The following is a 20,155-nucleotide window of genomic DNA, read 5'->3' as shown; positions in this document are numbered from 1 at the left end:
GTCACAGTTGTTCAGAAACCAGTATTTTTTGATAAAGAGCAGTGTTATCAGTTAGACCTTTATCATTGATTGCACTGGATTTATTGACAAAAAATGTAAATTATAAATTACCAGCAGTTTTATTCTTTTTCTGTTTTATTCACTTTTAATCTGGAATTAAATGTGCGTTTTCTGTTGTGCACAGAGGCGTTTGCATGCATTGTGTTGCTTTAGAGCTAACCATGAGAAAAATGCATCACATACAGTCGGCCATGTGACACCAGGTCACATGAAGATGAAAGCTCAAAGAGCAGATGAGGGAGGCAAGCAGGAAGCAGACGAGAGTGAAAGACAAACAGAGCTAAAGTAGACAAAGAGAACGAAGACAGATGGGTGAGAGTTGCAAACTGCTGCGTGCTCAGTTTGACCTACTTTCTGCTCTTTTTTTTGCCTCTCCTACTTTTTGGTCCATTCTCTGTCATCCCCTTTCATATGGCACAAGGAACGAATAAGGGCAACAAGACTGGAGAATGACAGCCACCACTTCTCGAATCCTCCAATCTTTCATCTCGTTTTGTCCTTCAGAGCTGAGTGGGCAGCTCTCTTTCTCTGTCACAGCCTTGGCGAGCCAACCATGCAGTTAGCCTTTCATTTCATTGTTAGTCAATCTAACAATCTGCTTCTTTTTCTCTCGTACTTTTCTTTTAACGAAGGCTATATTAAGTTTGGCGCCACTGCAGAGAACTTAATAGGCTTTCTCCCACAAGAGAAGCAATCATTAGGCTGTATGTGACTGAGGGGACGAACGTCGTGTTGCTGAAATGGTTTCAGCTTGAGCTCACCGAGTCTGATTTGTGAAGTGCAGTTAACAAGATTATGCCATTTACACTGGCAGGCAGCAGTGCAGCACGAGTGGTCAGTGCTTTTCTCGTGCAATTATTTTTGCCGTTGTTACCATGTGTGTGTAGTTCTGAATGTCTAGAAAAATACAAGCATGTCCAAAAACAAAGCCCAGGGGTGTGTGCGGCTAACTACTTACACTGGTGTCCTCAGTAAAGTTTGATGATAAACTGATCAAACCGGAGCTCTGCAACCTGTGAGCTCAGTTTGTCACAGCTGCACGAATCAGTCTGACGTCTGCGATGCTCGTGTTCATTTCAAACACAACATTAGTGTCGGTCATTAGCAGCAATGTGTTTTTGCACAGCCAAAATAAAAGGCATTGTCCCCACGATAGATTACAGAAGTGTTCAAAGGCCCTTTCATTTCTTCTGTGGCAGTTATTTAGCTGGTTGAGTCATAGCTGTGGCGGAAATTATAAGCTCCACTGTTTAGCCTGCTGTCAGCTCCTCGTTAAAGAGCTGAAACGTGCTTCAGTTTGTCCGTTGAATGTGGTTCTAATAGAGGCTCTAAATACGCAGAAGTTGTTCTTATCAGATTGCCAAATTCCTGCTGAGTGAAACCACTTTTACAGCCTAATGTGAGCAAATTTAATAAGCTAATGTTTGAAACCTTGAAATCTGAACTAACCTGTTTTAGTGGAACCAAGCCTCCTGTTGTTTATCGAAAGTCTTGGACTCCTAAACTTGTCTCCTCTTGTTTTTAAACCAGTGCTCGATACGTTTAAAGAAACGAAACTGCAGGCATGTGTTTGAAAGGCGAGTCATCTCTCCAAAATGTTGCACCAACATGTAGTAAACAAAGAGAGGCAGGAAGACTTGCAGGAAATATACCTCCTGCATTTAGAAATGTCTCATTAATGTACTGTGTGGTTTCATTTAATCCTGCACCAGATGTGCTGCAGGAAATGAATCACTGCTTTATCATTAATCAATGAAGTATTAGGTCAGCCACCAATTAACAAAGGATTGATCTCACTGTTAAACTGCAGACTACAGGACGGGGCCATGTTTCACCCAGGTGAACAACCAGATGTGTCAGGGCCAGCTCAGTGGAATCGTCTGCACCAAAACTCTGTGCTGCGCTACCATTGGCCGAGCGTGGGGCCACCCCTGCGAGCAGTGTCCTGCCCAGCCCCACCCCTGCAGACGAGGCTTCATACCCAACATCCGCACTGGAGCCTGCCAAGGTCAGACCTCGCTCTCTCTCTTCTTGTCTACACACCTGGCAGAACGTCTTCACCGCTTCATGTTAACAGAGATGAAAAAGGACACACATAATAACACACGCACGCACACAGACGCACACACAGCACGATAAACATCCAAACCATCACTTTATCCATCATCGTCTCAGCTGTACAACATCCTCAGACTAGTGATAACAGCACAGAGCGTGTTTACATGTACACAGGAGTCCGGATACGAGCTTGTATTTTCCCGTTAAGGTCTTAATTTAGCTGAAGCTGTCGGTGCGGTGCCGGAGCGGTGACGCCGCACGCGTGACGGGGCCACGAACGGTAAAGGACAGGAGTCGACCGACACGTAGTTTGGTTGTTTTGAACTATTTGCTGCAAATGTGTGACATGCTGAGGAAATAAAGCCTCAGCCTGTTAGTTTATTAGTTTCACAGTCCTAATGGGAAAAACTTTGAGGAAAGTTCAAACACTGTTTTGTTTTTTTCCAGCGATTTGTCCTGATAGTGAACCAGATTTGGTGCATCCACAACCTAATAAGCTACGAAAACAGAAAGTTTCATTTCATTAGAATATTTGAAGGATCTTTAACCACTTAGAGGCAGCTCCATAATGTAAAAGGAGGATCTTTTAAACATTGTGGGATGGCTCAACAACACATGAAGGCTTGTTTTCTAGTGAGGTACTAAATGCATGTAGTGAGAACAAAATGAATGAAATGAAAGGAGGCTTTTATTTTGGCTAATGCATACAAGGAGGGATGCACAAAAGGGAACACAACCAAACAACCTGACAAAGAGGGGACGGGTTACACAGCGACACACACGAGGGAGCAGAATACACGTGAAAGCCATCAACACAAGGTGCCGGCAGTTACAAACACCGAGGAACAACAGCAAACTCAGCTTCAAACAGGAAGTAGACCAGAAGTGAATACCAAACACAGAGACGAGATTCATGCTAAACATCATAGAAAGACAGGAAAACACTGGGAAAGCTGGAATAACAAACAGAATCAAAACACAGACAGAAACAAAATCGGAGGCATTCCGAACTAAAAGTCCAATCCACCAATCCCAGGTTAGGATCCGCTCACGGTCACAGCGAGGCAAAGAGCAAAGAATCACATTCAGCCGACTCGAAGTGGGCGGGCACTGAGATACATTTTTCTGAACTCAGGCAACCTCAAGTAATCTCTGCACAGAGGATGGAGGCTTAAGGGAACGGGAATGTCTTCAGCTTTCAGTAACAGCAAACTGCTTCCACCGAGAACTGCACCCTCACAAAGCATCCACACGGATCCCTTTGCCATTACTGCTCTTTAACACATGCAGTGTGGACATAACACAGTGATAAAATCAGGCGAGCAGAGCGACAGTAACATGAACTGAGAGTCCCCCTCTTTGATCGACACCCCCCCAGATAAAACCGGACTCCCTCTGCGTGCATATCTTATAACCTGAGGCCTTCTCCATGTTTGCCTCATGTGGAGGTCATGTCCACTGCAGAATGATCACAGTCAGGCCCTTTGTTGCTTCATCCTGGTGGGACAGTGTAGACTTTAATTTAAATAATATAATTTAGTGCTAAACTCAGCTAAAGCCAGAGCCTTAAACCTAATAACTGACAGGATGCATGCAGATGCTTGTTGTTTAGCTACAGCTTTATTTCTTTACAGCTTCAAGCCGGCTGTGTGCAGATGCATGCAGTTTTTGCTAGTTTCGCCTCTGTCAGGTGACATAGTGCATCGCTTGTAGAGCAGAGCAAGGCCCAGAAAGTCCAGACACACAAGTGTCAGAGTGCTGGTAGATGCTTACGGTAAGTATTCAGCTTATCACCTCAAACACAGCTGGGATGAATGCTGCGTGTAGCAGTAATTATTTACAGTATAGGCCGAGTGTGTCTGATGAGATGGTAATTCCACAGTTCACTCATCTATATGTATAATTGTCTTATTTATGGGGTAACTGGCAAATGTAAAGGATGTGGAACCAGTATGATTTCCATTGAGCTCCTCAGCTTCCTTTCTTTTGTTGCCAGGTTGCTCATGTGTCACTAACTCCTCTCCAGGAGTCTGTGTCTGTGCTTCCATCTCTCTCAGAATATCTGTTTCTGTCTTTTTCTTGTCTTTAACTCACTCACACACTAAAGATACCTAATGCCCAGAGAGCCAGGAGCAGCGTCTCTCTGGCAGCAGCACAAAGCACACATGACTCTGAATCCAAATGTAAGGACTGAGCTCCAGGCTCCGCGTCAGGACGTTGGCCAGTAGTTGCTTTCTTTCCCAGCCCGTGCCACGGAGAGCTCATGATTGAACAAACTGTTTCCCATTAAAGCAGCATTGTATGCAGATTTATTCGTGTTGCTCGGTGTTTTTGAGGGATTAGCCACTCACGGTGCTCTGACTCTACTTAGTGGTCGGCCCCAGACAACATCAGAGGTATTCCCATTTGTATTTTTTTATGTTGAAAGGAGTACGCCCACTGACATATTCCCAATACTGGTAAAAGTGACTCACATTGAATGCTGGGAAAAATGTACATTTAAAAAGCCATTTCCTGTTCAGGCAAGAGCTGAAGCGGGTCTTTCTGGATGTGGTCTCAGACTCTGCAGCCGGTGCCAAGTCACTGCCTGTTTTAACTCATTCTCTTAGCAAAAAGAAAAACCAGAGGAGAGTTACAGCGAGAGAGTATTTGCCAGACACAAAAAGATCCTGTCATTAACTGACACCATGAACGCTGCATCTTGTTGAAGTTAGTCTGTGCAGGTTTCATCTTTATAAGACGCTGTGCCTCCCAAACTTTGGGGATCCAGTAATTACTACAACCTTTGTTCTCATGTGCGTTTGCTTGTCATTAATTTCAGTGTCTTTGCTTCCTTTTTGTAGATGTGGACGAGTGCCAGGCAGTGCCAGGGCTGTGCTCTGGGGGCAACTGCATCAATACCGTCGGCTCCTATGAATGTAAATGCCCTGCTGGCCACCGTCAGAGCGAAACCACCCACAAATGTGAAGGTAAGCCTTCTAAGTAAGAGCTAGGAATATTTTAGAACGACTATATGAAAAAATCTGCATAAATAAAGTGAGCAGCGAGTAAGTCAGATAAGTTCCCATCTATCTTTCTTAAGCGTTCTTGAGCAAGGCATTGTTTTCCTCCTGAGTTCATGGTGCTAATCTGCATCTAGTGGCTACAGATAATTAACCAAACGCATTAAATGGACACAATCGTGTCAAAAACAAAAAACCTCTAAAAGTAAATGAGATTTTGTTGATTTAACAGGGAGGCAGTCGAGACTGTGTACTTTACGATAACTCCGGGTTTGCTGGGATTGGCTCGACAAATCTCCACAGGCGCTTTAAAAGCGGAGACGTATCCAAAGTTAAAGTAGTCCTGACATGTGCGCATAAATACACACAAACACACTGAAGCACGTGCACGCACACAAGCGGGATCACGTTACAGCGTGTCGATTGGGTGGAATTTAAACGATGCCCAGGTTAAACAGTCGGACAGTTAGCGAGGCAGGGGTTGTGTCTGTTGGACCGAAGCCGAGGATTACAGAAACTGTTTGAGCCAGATGACATTTACTCTGCTGAACAAGACCGCGGGTGCACAGCGTGTGAATCATTGTCCTGCTTCATGAGCAGGAGTAACAGCAGCAGCAGATACCAGACGAACACAACTGTTTATATTTGCTGGGAACTTTGGTTCCCACCTTCAGATTCATGAGAGGCAGTTACCGTCACGCACAAAAAGTAATTCATGTCTCCGTGAATGGAGCAGGAAATGAGGCGGATGAGTTCACTGAATCTACCAGAGTCACAGACGTGATTTTAGCAAAGCCTCGAGGGCCGGTGTCCTGCAGGTATTAGATCTCACCCTGGGTCTACACACCTGATTCAAATGATTAGTTCATTCCCAGGCCTCTGGAGAACTTCAGGACATGTTGAGGAGGTCATTTCAATCAGCTGTGTTGGATCAAGGACACATCAAAAACCTGCAGGACGCCGGCCCTCGAGGCCTGGAGTTGGACACCCCTGTTCTAAGGTTTATGAAGGTGGACACAAACCCCCCATAATCTTAGATTTAGCAGCTCTTTGTAAGCTTTTTGTCACCAAGTGTTGGCAATTATCACATCTCCGCATGGCCTGTTAGACTGGGGTTTGGCCCATGGGGAATATGTGGTGCAGCAGTGCAGCCTGGGTAAAATAATCACAAAACTGAAAATGTGTCTAATGAACTCCAGTAGTTGTGACTTGTGACCTATAAGCAGATGATCATCTTAAATTTGAATTAACATCTAGTACCCATGATTTAGCCTAATACTGACCATGAACACCACAGCTTGCTCTGCACCCGTCCCAACAGGATGCATCACTGCAACCTTTCACCTCCTTTTAGGGTTTATTCGACGGTTGTAGGGTTGGGTAACCCTAACCCCACGTATTTCATCTTTATTTATCTTATTCTTATTTCCTTTTGTTGCTCCCTGTCTGTCCACAAGCTTCTGTACCTCTAGCTTGTGGACGTGTTGTGGGCCCAGCTGCACAGAAACACTGTGTATGTTTTGTGATATTTGTTGAGCTGTTTGAAAACTGTGAAACTACCTGCTGGTTTGAAATACGCGCTCATCCTCTGTACTTCTGGCTGGAGCCTTGAACCAGATGCTAAAGTTTCACAACCACAACTTTATTGACATCTGCAGCATGAACGCAGCGATGAGAAGAGAGAAGAGGAGCCGCGTGTGAACTGTGGGATGACTTTATTTCTTTAGTGCTGGTCAAAGCACCACAAGAGTTCCCACCAAATATTTCCCATTGTAAAATTGCTCTTGGGCAATCAGATCATAGAAAGCATAGATGACCACCAAGACACAATGTAATCTGATTACTCAAACCACTCGTTGATGTGGCCTGGGAGACATTTGAGCACATATTTATTGTGAAAGCAGCCTGCTGCCTGTCTGGCAACAGCCTGCCTGAGACTTTGGGATCCTTTGGGACTGAAGCAGTAACAGAATATGAGTAGGTATGATCATAATAATAGCAGGTGACAGCAATGAAATTGGTTTTATCCTCAGAAAACAGCTGAAATAAGGTGTGTCGTGTGAAACATGTTCGGCAAACGACTTCTTTTGGTCTTATTATTCAATTATTTTGAAATTTGGTTGAAAAACGAGCCCTCGTGCTGTTTTGTTGATTTCATTATTTATATTGCCATTTGTTTGTTTGACTCGTGCAGAGTGAAGGAGTAAGAGTTTAGTGTTTGCAAAGCTTGTAAAAAACAAAAGGACAATTGTGGCGTGTACGTCACAGATTCGCAGGAAACCCGTGTTTAGTGAAATCTCCCGCACAATCTGACCAGATCCTGTGGGAGCGTTTTATTGAACAAGCGGCCACAATGAGAGCTTTCATTGTTAGAGGAGTCGTGTTTTGGAGCGGTTGAGATGTCGTGGGTGTCTGATCACACAGTACCTGAACCCACCGGGACACCTGTTGTTTTCTGAGCTCGGTCTGCTTAACAGCCTCTGCTTTTTACCCTCCTTACCCTGTTTCTGCCTCGCCTTTCATTTTTCTTCCATAAATACAGTGGAAAGGCTTTGGCTCAAAACCAGCTGTTAGTGCTGAACAAAGAAACACTTAACAGCATCTGGGAGACCTAATCACTGCACACAGACCTCACTGTTGCCCTCAGATTCACATGCATTTACTCCGGTTTTCACATATAAAAGTCGCAATTAGATTAAAAAATGAATATTGCACTCTAGCTTATCTACATGTATGTGGGAGTTTTTCCCGTGTACACACAGTCGTGCACACGCAGCAGACTCGATGGCTGTTCGCAGACATTTATTCAGGTGACACACGTTTCCTTTCACACACACAGGCAGTCCCTCAAGCGCTGGAGTAACGTCTGGCTTGCTGTTGCTGACGTAAGGTTTATTTGCCTGGGCTTTTACAGCCTCACCTCGGCCTTCAGCAGGGGGAGGACAGCCTGTAGCTGCACACTGAGATGCAGGCACATAGAGACAAAGGACGCGTGGATTTAAGTTACACACTCTTCACTCCTGCAAAGACAAACACTTACACCACGCTTTTCACTTTTCTAGCTGATCGCATTCAGCACACTCGCTTGTGTGTTACTGCACGAGCTGCACCGATGCTGTAATTATACAGTAATTACATATATGGATAAATAAGCGTAACACACCATAAAACTTTGGGTTCCCTCATCATGGAGCAACAAGGACCTCTCTCACAGGATAATACAACTTGAGCTCGACGCTGTCGTACCTCGATGCTCTCAGACCAGCATAAGTCTGAGTCCCGCCGTGCTGCGTTTGGCTTTTATCCTGTTCTGAATTTAGCCTCAAGTCGAGTCGTAATTTCTAGACTGAAAGCAACTGTGGTTACTACATTTACCCCGTACTGTTTATTTCTTTTTTTCATTGCACAACAGGACTCATTTTAACGGAAACATTAACTGTGCATGAATTTATTCTCTTTGCTTATTTCATACACTTACTGGCAGCCACGCTGGAGGCTCGGCTGGCAGTGCAGGCTGTCCACCAACAGGGCTTCATTTTCAGCTTTTTCTGCTTAACCACGGCCAAGACACCAAATGTAAGAGCGAGGGAGACGTGCATGAAAAGGTTCTGTGTTAGTCTGCACATGTCCCGTTCCCAGCCTGTGATTGTTGTTCTTAGTTTCTTCTGTTTGTTTGATATTTTGTAATCTGATTGGTTGTTTTGATGTTACCTTGATGCATTGGTCAGCCGGATGTGCTTTCCTTCTCCGAGCCGTGTGGTTTACTGCGTGATTGTTCCTGCTATTTACACGTTTGGCTGATGAGCTCGAGTTTTAGCCAGAACAGAACAAACCAGAAGTGAAGTAATTCCACTTTGTCAGGCTGCAGATCTATTTGGTTTCCCCCGAGGGAGAAACTCTTGCTCCAGTGTAATAAACTTTTACTGCAGCGTGCTACTGCATCCTAACAAAGAACTGAACATTTGAACATCAGCAGATGTGCTCCACGATCAGATGAACGGAGGTATTTATGATGTAACGGCCTCTTTCAGACATCGACGAATGCAGCACCGTTCCCGGTGTGTGCGACGGAGGAGAATGCACCAACACCGCCGGTAGCTACGTCTGCACCTGCCCACGAGGCTACATCTCCAGCACAGATGGCTCCAGATGTGTGGGTGAGTCACACATAAACAGTTTCGACGTTTCTTTCTCTTACAGTTGTGCACTTCCTCGCCCCCTGGCTCGCTAAGAGCTCCACATCTGGCTGGTAACCTCCCTCCCTCCCTCCCTCCTTCGCCGCTTCCTGTGAGTGGAGTTCTGGTGAATCGAGCGGCAGACCTGTGGTCGCCATGTGCGGGAAAACAAACTTACACACATTATTTGTCCTTGACAGCATTAATCTGCTCTAATGTTAGAGCAGATTAATGCTCTAACATTGTGACTCATTCACACACAGTGACTCACACACAGTCCGTAACAAACTGACATGTCGAGTCAGACTCTGGAGTATTAACGGAGACCGTATGGACGAGGATTAGCAAACATGCAAAGGGACAGTTGATATTTTATTCTTATAAGACTTATGAGCCTCGTAATATGATTTACTTGTGAAAGTGGCCTCTGTATGCAACGTCATTTTAGGAATCAGTGTGTGATGATGTGACAAAACTGCAAACAGGGGCACTTTCATGATTAAATAAAAAGTATGAGCGAGTACAAAGTTAATATATACACGTTTTCTGCTGCGTTCCCATATGGACTCCCCTACAATCCTCCCCCCATATGGAGCTTCAGCATTAATATGTCATTTTGCTCCAAAACGGACGACATCAGAGGGAAAAGCAGCCTCTTTGCTTCCATCGTGCTTTCTTAAACTTAACATTCCTATATTTAAGTTATTTCCTAGTTTCACATATGTCATCCATCATCCGTGGAAGGTATTTGGCTCGCTGACTTTGTTTTGGAAAAAGTGGAGCTTTGTGTGAAAATGTCAAGAAGAGCCTCGCGCAGATGTGCAGATGTGTGCATCCGTACGGCGCGTACACAGAGCGCGGGAGATGTCACAGGTAGAGAGCTCGCAGTCATGTAGGGGATTGTTGAGCATCGAGCACGCGGTGAAAGAAACAAAGAGCGAAGAGATTCAGACAAAAGCTGTGACCTCTAAAGTCAGGCCTGAGAAGTGAAATGTACGTCCCTGCACGACTTCAAACCTTGCTAATCGATACGTGTGCTGACGACCTCCATCTCTCAAAGAGAAATGTGGTTTCTTTAGATCGATTGGTCAGCGTCGTACATGAAAAAGGGGTCGTGCACGTGTCTGTGGTATGTTTGTATTACACTGACTCAGTGCTCCGGTCACCGAATTCAGTCCTTCTCCATCTGTTTGTCTTTACACGAGGCCATTTTTCTCCCTTTATCACTTTCAGCCCCGTTATTCTCCTTTCCCCTAAAGACCTTATTCTCTCACTTTATTCCCGTCTCTCTCACACCGTCCTTCTTCTGCCTGAAGCATGGCTCGCACCACAGCTCGTTCCCTCAGCTAGCAGCTCAGTGATTTACTCTGGAGCTCATTTTATCTGTAAGTGGAACAGTTCTCTTATTCTGTCTCCTTTTTAAAAAAACCCAAACTGGAGTACTCTCACACTCCCATCCTCCTCCATTTTCCCCATTACATCCCTCTGACATCCACATCCTGAGCCTTACTTCTGTGGTTGCGGTTTGATGTTGGTCTTGCTCCTGTACATCCTTGGAAAGGCTCGATTGAGAGGAAACCAAGAGGAGATCAGTAAACTTATCCCAACCAATCAAAAAGCCCACAAAACTGGGCTTAAAAACAAAACACAATCTGAGCTTGTTTCCTCAACATGTGACTGCTGGGCTCTCAGCTCCATACATGATCTCTTTGGTTTTTGTGGTTAGAGTAAATTCACAGGAGTGAATCATTTTTACAGAGCATACTGTTTGTTTGCTCTCGTGTTTTAGAAGCAGCATGTTTGTTCTCGTCTCTGTTGGATGCGCTGTGCTGTGATGAAGTGGACCGCTGGGACCTGTTGGGGCCGCTGACAGTAATCAGAGCCTAATGCTCCGTCACACAGTGAAAGTTTGGAAGAGAAAAAGAAAAGAAGACCTGTCCAGTCAGTCAGTCTGTAAAAACACCTCACCAAATGAAAGCATATGCTCGTGCACTGGAGCAACACTAGTGAGCAAACCAACATCTGGATCCAATCGAAGTCATCACCATCCTCATCAGCACCTCCCTCCCCGCTCCCTTTCTCCTCCACCGTGCCTAAAGCTGCGTCGTACCGTCTGGATCTTATAGTTTGTGGAGTTGGTTGCGTGCACTGTGTACTTGCATGTGTGGAAGGTATACCTCAGTGCTGCCTGCAAACATGAGCCTGCGTGCTGCACTGTATATGTGTCTCGCAGCACAGCACCGCATGTTCTTTCTAATTGGCAAGAACTGCGCCACATGGAACTGATTAATTCCAGACTGCTGGCTCATTAGTGAGTTAATCGACTTGCACTCCTCCCTCAGCCCCTGACCCCCACCCTGCTCCCTAGTTTTTCCTTTTCTTAAACATCTCCTTCACGTTTGTCTTGCAGTTTATAAAAAGATAAAAATGCCACTTTGCCTTGATTTTTTCTGTCTTTTGGTTTTTGCTTCCCCCTCAGTCACCTCCTTACATACGCTCATTGAAGCCCCGCCCCACATCCTGCCCCATTGACCCCGACCTGGCCGACTGTAACAAATAAGACCTCTCTTTTGGAGGCCCTTCAGATGCCTGCTGTTAGTTGAAAGCCCAGGCAACCTTTCCCACTGCTAACCTATAAAGAAACTTCCTCCCAGGCACCACACAGAGGGCAGCACAGCCTTCTGACCTAAACTTGTGTTGATTTGAATGTTTTAAATCGTAACTCAGCGGCCTGCGACAAAGCTTTGTTTTGCTGTCCTGTTTGCATGAAGTCTTTAAGTTGTTGCTGTATTTTCAGCAACCTGATATTCTTCTCTTTCTTCAGATCAGCGTGCGGGAACCTGTTTCTCTGCTCTGGCAAACGGTCGCTGTGCTGCAGATCTGACTGGTCAGTACACCAAGATGCAGTGCTGCTGTGAGACGGGACGATGCTGGGCTTTAGGGCAGATCCCTGAGATGTGCCCCGTCAGAGGCTCTGGTGAGTATATGTTTAGCTCATTTGTATTCATATAGCACCGACACAACAAGGTCACCTCGAGGTGCTTCGTGTTGTGAGGAAAAGGTTTTACAATAATGGAGCGAAAACTCCACAATCAAATGACCCGCTACAAACAAGCACTTGTCAAGGGTGGGAAGGAAAACCTCCCTTTAAACAGGAAGAGACCCTGGCCCAGGGAGGTCTTCCTTCTCTCAGATGGCCCCGCCCCTTCCTGAGCCTGGTCCTGCCAGAGGTTTCTTCCTCCCCACTGTCGCCAAAGCGCTTGCTCATATGATTGTTGGGTTTTTCTCTGTATGTATTATTGTAGGCTCTACTTTACAATAGAAAGTGCCTTGAGGCGACTGTTGATGTGATTTGGTGCTGTGTAAATAAAGTTGAATTGAAACAGAATCGCTGTGACTGGTTGGGTGTGAGGGGACAGGACAACAGACACGCTGTGGAAGCGATCCAGACAATAATAATAACTACTGATTAAATGCAGAGAGCTGCGTAAACACAAAGGTGACTGATAAAGAAACACCCAGTGCATCATGGGAATCCCCCAGCAGCTGCCTGTTGCAGCATGACTGCTCCAGCTCTGACTGTAAGCTTTAAAAAAGCCTCATCATAAAGGTAGAGAGGGCGTCCTTCTCCCAAACCCAAACTGGGAGCTGTGGTCTGGAAGCTGGAGGCTCTGCCTCCCGTCTGTACTTCAGCTACACCATGTTGGCAACGCTTCTTAGAGAGTTTTTAGGAGAAGCTGATAATAAAAAATACATGTTGGCTCATTCTGTGAGATACATATGAGATTAAAATAAGGAAAAACCCTCCAGCACCTTCAGCACAGTCAAACTAAACGACGCTGTAAGCGTGAGGCTGAGTTTGTGTTGCAGCTCTGACATAAAGGTAAGGGCATCATCCACTGATGAGCATGATGTCATGAACAAAGAGCAAACAAAGAAGCATGGAAAGGACTTATGTGGACATAATTACCCATCATCCCCCTGCTCAAGCTGCGTGAGACCATGTGACCCAGACTCTGTTGCAGAGTGCTCGCTCTCTTCCCCCGTTAAACTTCGGCTCGTGTGCTTTGATTTATCGGGACTTCCCAAACTAAGAGGTTAACATTCGTCCATGTTACCTGCTAAAAAGCACGTGTGCATACATAGCTGCATGTCTATTATGTGCATGTCGTTTTCATCATATTACTCAGTCAGGTTCTACTCGATGGCCTCACTGCAGCTGAAGGAAGCGGATATTTCAGGTGGATCCACGCTGCAGCTTTAAGCGGTCGAGGCCTCTCAGTCCACATCGCTGTAATAATCCACGTAAATGGTTTTTCTTGGCTCTCTGAATCAAACAGTTGTTGGGATCTTCTGATCTGTGCTCTGCTTTCTCTGGCAGATGAGTTCAGGCGTCTGTGTATTGTGGGCGTTCCTCAAGTACACGGTTTCTCTCAACACCACAATGGACACTACCCCTATGGATTCAAGTTCCCCAATGGCAACGGTAACGGAGGGATCGGCAACGGAGGAGGAACGTTTGGGAACAACGGAGGAGGAACGTTTGGGAACAACGGAGGAGGAACGTTTGGGAACAACGGGGGAACCGTCCAGCACATAAGTCTGTCCCTCTGTGCATCTGAATGATTCTTTTAAAGGAGATTTAGATGACAGACTTTGTGTCTGTGCTGTCTGCTTCACGGGCCCGTTTTGTCTCCTCAGGCACCGTTACTGTGAATGAAACGGTGGACGTGTGCAAACACTTTACCAACCTGTGTCTGAACGGACGGTGCATCCCAACGCCGACAAGCTACCGCTGCGAGTGCAACATGGGCTACAAACAGGATGTTCGTGGGGAGTGCATTGGTAAGAAACACGCTGCATGTTGTGGAGGGTACATGCAGCGCCGCAGTTAACTGCATGCACTGCACTGCCATCTTCTGCCAGTCTAAGGAACTTGATTCAAACGTGGGTCTGAAATGTGAAGCGTGGTGTTCGTGTTTATTCTGACCTTTTATGTGCTCTTATTTTCCCGCTCCAGACGTGGATGAATGTGTGAGTAATCCATGTGTCAATGGAGACTGTGTCAACACAGATGGATCATACCACTGCAAGTGCCACGAGGGGTATCAGGGAACCCCCACAAAACAGGCCTGCATTGGTATGTCTGTGAAAACAAAGTCACATCATAAAATCTGTGTTTTCCTTTCAAGTTTTTTACTTTCAGAGAGCATTTAAGGAGCCGTCTTTCTTCTTTTTAAGATATCGATGAGTGTATTGTGAATGGAGTGATGTGTCGCAATGGCCGCTGCGTCAACACTGAAGGAAGCTTTCAGTGCATCTGTAATGCTGGCTTTGAGCTCACCCCTGATGGAAAGAACTGCATTGGTAAGGAGCAAATCCAGAGACGGCTGAAGCTCACATAAGCCGGCAGCTCTATGAACGTTTCCTCTCGGTCCGCTCTAGATCACGACGAATGTGCCACCACCAACATGTGTCTGAACGGCATGTGCATCAACGAGGACGGCAGCTTTAAGTGCATCTGCAAGCCTGGCTTTGCACTTGCACCCAGCGGGCGCTACTGCACCGGTATGTCGATTTATTAAGTACAAACGCAGACTAACAGTCAGCCGAAGACGTTCTGCTTCAAAACGGCGATGACAGATTTGGTGTTGTTTGAAATTCTGCAGATTCTCCGTTGACCTTTTGAAGTTTTGCTTCAGTAGTCAGAGTATTTGAGGCTTCCCCCAAAATGCTTTTATGCAGAGCCCAGAAAAAGAAAGATTGATGAATTTCCGAATCTCTGTCGAGAGATTTTGCCTTCAACATTCAAGAGGAGCCGCCATTCCCATGACGATCGTACCATAGTACAGAGCGCTCGCACGGCCAAAACACACACGGCTAAACCAGATCATCTAAACTCTGAGTGACCTTGTTCTGTCTTCATGTACCTGCAGACTCTGCAAACATCAAACTAAACCAACACTATTCTTTTTTCATCGCTGCATACAGCAGGCTACTTTGAATAAAACGAAATAGAACAAAATAACTCTGCATGCACGAAAAGAACATTTGAAGCAGCTGTGAGAGAGTAATGCAAACAATAAATCATTCTGGAGGAAACCGGTTGTAATTCTGGTTGTTATAGTCTTGTATGACAAACCGAGCGTGACCCGATGTGATGCATTGGCACCGTCTCTCTGTCAGATATCGATGAGTGTCAGACACCTGGCATTTGCATGAACGGCCGCTGCATCAACTCCGAGGGCTCCTTCCGCTGCGAGTGCCCACCGGGCCTGGCTGTCGATGTGGATGGTCGAGTGTGTGTGGACACACACATGCGGACCACCTGCTACGGCGCTATCAAGATGGGCACGTGCTCGCGCCCGTTCCCAGGTGCAGTGACCAAGTCGGAGTGCTGCTGTGCCAATCCGGAACATGGCTTTGGGGAGCCTTGCCAACCTTGCCCTGCCAGAAACTCAGGTACCCTCTTTGGTTCATCTTACACTTGATTAGCAGTTATGGTCTGAAAATGATAACGAAGCCGAACATTCAGCTCGCACAAATCTAATTTTCATCACATCCTTTCTGCCCAGCTGAGTTCCAGGCCGTGTGCAGCAGTGGCATTGGCATCACAGCTGATGGCAGGGGTGAGCAGGAAGTTTGAAAGTAACCACAGTGTCGTTAAAAAATCTTCAGCATCATCTGAATAAAATATGATGTTTCCCAGATATCAACGAGTGCGCCTTGGACCCGGACATCTGCCAGAACGGCATTTGCGAGAACCTCAGGGGAAGCTACCGTTGCATCTGCAACGCTGGCTACGAGTCTGACACCAGTGGCAAGAACTGTGTCGGTGAGTCGGTCTGAAGTGGTTCGTAACTGTGCTTTTCAAAGTTAGCTGTGCTTTCGGTGCGAGCCACGTGGAGTAGCAGCGTATAGAAACTCATTTTTGACCACAACGTTTCTACTTTTGCAGTTTCAGCTGTTAGATACATGAAAATGTCAAAAAAGAAACAAGTGAACAGCTTAAATCACTGCACAAACATGAATGTGTTGGACTCATATAAGCTGTTGTTCAGTTCTGTACGATACTGACAGGCCTACAGAGCTAGAGCAGCTAACGTTAGCTCAGCTGGTACATGTCAGAGGGTAAACATTACAGGTTCTGATGGTTTGCATGTTTGTTTCTTTGCATTACTCCTGTTTGGACGCAGTGACCAAACAGCACTCTGTTTCCTCTTTCTGGCAGACATCAACGAGTGTCTGGTGAACCGTCTGCTCTGTGACAACGGCCAGTGCAGAAACACTCCTGGCTCCTACACATGCTTCTGTCCTAAAGGGTTTGTTTTCAAGCCGGAGTCAGAGACCTGTGAAGGTGAGCGCACACACACACACACGATAACAATGTGTGTGTGTCAAACAATGATGATGAACCAGCTCTGACCTCAGCTGTGTGCTCGCCTGTGTTCCAGACATCAATGAGTGTGAGTCCAGCCCGTGCATCAATGGCGCATGTCGTAACGTGGCTGGGTCTTTCCACTGCGAGTGCACCCACGGCAGCAAGCTGGACTCCACCAACACCATCTGCGTGGGTAAGATCCTGCTCCTCCTCAATGGTCAGTGCAAATTAAGGAAGCGCTGCGGGGTCCAAGACACAGCTTGTGTGAGACAATTACACCAATAATTTCTTTTCCTTCGAGTGATTTTAGTCCACGTCTGCTCTCCACTTTTGTAAACAAACGCTGAGGTTTTCAGGAGCGACCCAGGAGGATTATCATCCTCAGATGGTCTCACAGACACAGCAACACACAAAAAGACTTTTCAGATAAACACTTGCATGCCTGGCCTTGATTCTTTACCTCAGAGAAATCTGCCACAGATTTAAAACGACGATTTTTAAGAGGTTTTATTTTGGAAATCTCTCTGAAGAAGCTACATGCCATCACTACAGCTGGAAGGGTGAATGAGTCATTGAATGAATGCTCATGCACAGCACATGAGCCGGTTGTGCTCGTCTCTGGTTCCTCTGGCTGAGTCCAACTGGCTATGCTGAGAGCCCGTCCTGTGGAGGATGGAGGAGGAAAAGGTTTTATTATTCAGCTGTGAGGCAGGAAGGAAAAGGCCCAAACGGCTCGACAGACTCAGAGTAAAACTCCGAGCAGCTTTGCTGCAGACGCCTCACAACAAAACAACACAACACATGAACGTAACTGGAAATCCAAACGAAAGAACTTTAGAGGCAAACACGACGACAGACTCACAGAGAGGGAGACGCAGACATGAACACACGGAGGAAAATGAGGGAACGCAGCTGTGACCTGTTCCCTCATTTTGAGACAAGGAAAGCGAAACAAAACATAAAGCACACGAAGCAGGAGACTATCAAAATAAAACAGGAAACAACCGAGACACGAGCAGACTTTTTTCATACGGGGCCAATAAAAATACTGGGACACAAAAGCAGAGAGTGCAGGGAGGGGAGGGCGTGGTGACACACAAAGTGATACAGGAATAAAGAACAAGTTCATCTTTCAACTCATCGTAGGGCGTCTCCCACTCATGGTGCTCACATTATTAAAACTATTACCAACATGGGACAGTCAGGACACGACAGACTGGGAGCAGGCTGGACACCAAAGGGAACAGGAACTGGGAGTAACCAAGTCAGATGTGCTACAAAATACTAAAAGCCCAACTGAAACTAGAATATGAATCTGTCTCCTAAATCTCAAAGACCGCGACTCCGTGTGCTTTTAGAGCAAAGCTGTCACTGCGACAGCGATACTTTCCTCACGCTGTTGTTCTTTGGCTCTACAGATAGCATGAAGAGTACCTGCTGGCTTACGATTCAGGACAACCGCTGTGAAGTCAACATCAACGGAGCCACGCTAAAGTCTGAGTGCTGCTCCACGCTGGGAGCTGCGTGGGGCAGCCCGTGTGAACCCTGCGAGATCGGTCCGTAGACTCGTAGATGTGTTAATTACAGCTACATACGTGTGGCAGTTTATTAAATCAAATATAAACCAAACTATTGCTTCATAGAAATACTTTACATCACATCTTGATTTCTCGTGGTTCTCAGACACCGCTTGTTCCCGGGGATTTGCTCGCATGAAGGGCCTCGTCTGTGAAGGTGAGAACATCTGATGTCTAACTGAGAACTGACCTGGAATCATTACTTCCTGTAACGTGTGCCTGAGGATTGCTTCAAAATATTGTTTTGATTCTCCAAATGCAGACATTAACGAGTGCGAGGTGTTCCCCGGAGTATGCAAAAATGGCCGCTGTGTGAACACCCAGGGCTCGTTCCGCTGCGAGTGCGCCGAAGGTCTCACCTTGGACAGCTCTGGGCGCACCTGCGTGGGTAAGAGGACTGCCGTGAAATCAGACACCATCCTTTCTTCCAGAGTTCTGGGACAGATGACTTTCATTTTCAATTTTTCTAGACATGCGCAGTGAGCAGTGCTACCTGAAGTGGCACGAGGATGAGTGTGGCGAGCCGGTGCCTGGGAGATACCGTCTGGACATGTGCTGCTGCTCAGTGGGTGCTGCCTGGGGTGTCGACTGTGAGGAGTGTCCCACACAGGGCTCACCTGAGTACAGAGCCATCTGTCCCCGAGGACATGGCTTTGCCAACAGAGGAGACATCCTGACGGGCAGACCCTTCTACAAAGGTCACTCTCCGCTTCCTGAATATGCACAGCTTCCATACGTTCTTTTGCTTCACGTTCTCTGTGTTTGTTTTCAGATGTGAACGAGTGTAAGGTTTTCCGTGGTCTGTGCACCTACGGCACCTGCAGAAATACCATCGGCAGCTTCCGGTGTCGGTGCAACAACGGATTCGCTCTCACCTCCGACGAGAGGAACTGCACAGGTGTGAACGACGGGCGCAGGCCGCAGCTAAGCGCAACGTCACCGTCTCCTGTAACGAGCACGCAGCGAGCACTCGTTCTGTGTTTGTGTTTCAGATATCGACGAGTGCCGAATCTCTCCCGACCTGTGCGGTCACGGTACATGCGTCAACACGCCCGGCAGCTTTGAGTGCGAATGCTTTGAGGGCTATGAGAGTGGCTTCATGATGATGAAGAACTGCATGGGTACGGATGAACCACGCTCAGAGAGTTTTGAGACGCTACACTGAAAGTGACGTCAGTCCAGCCGATATTTAGCTTTTCCCTTTGACTTCCTCTGTGTCCTGCTGTCTTTTGCCTCACAGACGTCGATGAGTGTGAGAGAAACCCACTGCTTTGTCAAGGAGGAACCTGCCTGAACACAGAAGGGAGCTACGAGTGTGAATGTCCTCCTGGACACGCACTCAGCACAGATGGATCGGCCTGCGAAGGTGCGGCATGCGTCACGCTGCCAGTGCATTCATTCATCCTCCTAAGACGTCTTTAATAATTAACCAAAAACAGTTTCGTATCATTTTAAAGTCTCTGCACCTTGTTGTTGGTTCAGATGTGAATGAGTGCCAGCTGAGCGACAACTTGTGCAAGAATGGCCAGTGCGTCAACATGATGGGAACTTACCAGTGCTCCTGTGACACCGGTTACCAGGCCACACCGGACCGACAGGGCTGCGTCGGTGAGTAGAGCTAAAGTCATACTAGAGGGCGTGTGAAAGCGAGGCAGCAGCAACAGCAAAGATGATGGGAGCTCAGAAGGCGGAGCAGGTCATCTACTGATCAGGAGGTTGGAGGTCGTTCCCCGGCTGATCCTCCAGTCTGTACACCAGAGAAGAAGAAGTTGTATGAAGTGCTGCGAGTCTTCAGCTAGAGTAGAAAAGTTCACAAAAGAACCAGACTGTTTAAGGCTGTGCAGCCATTTGGGTCCAGTCATCTGCGGCGCGGATGCAGCAGAGAAATAACCGAGACAAGCT

General features: G+C 46.6%; 1 protein-coding gene across 3 annotated transcripts in view; it reads left to right on the top strand.

Annotated features, from left to right (window-relative positions):
- fbn3 (fibrillin 3) overlaps nt 1-20,155 on the top strand; it is a 64,455-nt gene that overhangs the window by 25,831 nt on the left and 18,469 nt on the right. For all 3 annotated transcript variants that reach the window (XM_085397710.1, XM_085397711.1, XM_085397712.1), the window contains exons 7-28: nt 1,871-2,068; nt 4,962-5,087; nt 9,152-9,277; nt 12,120-12,272; nt 13,677-13,895; nt 13,997-14,140; nt 14,316-14,435; nt 14,537-14,662; nt 14,741-14,863; nt 15,482-15,757; nt 15,871-15,924; nt 16,005-16,130; nt 16,527-16,652; nt 16,750-16,869; nt 18,095-18,232; nt 18,360-18,410; nt 18,516-18,641; nt 18,724-18,951; nt 19,026-19,151; nt 19,246-19,374; nt 19,494-19,619; nt 19,736-19,861. In XM_085397710.1, coding sequence (XP_085253836.1) covers nt 1,871-2,068; nt 4,962-5,087; nt 9,152-9,277; nt 12,120-12,272; nt 13,677-13,895; nt 13,997-14,140; nt 14,316-14,435; nt 14,537-14,662; nt 14,741-14,863; nt 15,482-15,757; nt 15,871-15,924; nt 16,005-16,130; nt 16,527-16,652; nt 16,750-16,869; nt 18,095-18,232; nt 18,360-18,410; nt 18,516-18,641; nt 18,724-18,951; nt 19,026-19,151; nt 19,246-19,374; nt 19,494-19,619; nt 19,736-19,861 — 3,087 coding nt within the window. The remainder of the gene's footprint in view (nt 1-1,870; nt 2,069-4,961; nt 5,088-9,151; nt 9,278-12,119; nt 12,273-13,676; nt 13,896-13,996; nt 14,141-14,315; nt 14,436-14,536; nt 14,663-14,740; nt 14,864-15,481; nt 15,758-15,870; nt 15,925-16,004; nt 16,131-16,526; nt 16,653-16,749; nt 16,870-18,094; nt 18,233-18,359; nt 18,411-18,515; nt 18,642-18,723; nt 18,952-19,025; nt 19,152-19,245; nt 19,375-19,493; nt 19,620-19,735; nt 19,862-20,155) is intronic.

The sequence above is a fragment of the Rhamphochromis longiceps genome, linkage group LG23, assembly GCF_057381845.1.
Source record: "Rhamphochromis longiceps isolate RC_006_pf linkage group LG23, R_longiceps_female_GT1.1, whole genome shotgun sequence".
Taxonomy (NCBI): domain Eukaryota; kingdom Metazoa; phylum Chordata; class Actinopteri; order Cichliformes; family Cichlidae; genus Rhamphochromis; species Rhamphochromis longiceps.
The sequence above is the reverse complement of the archived record's forward strand: the minus strand, read 5'-3'. Positions and strand labels throughout refer to the sequence as shown.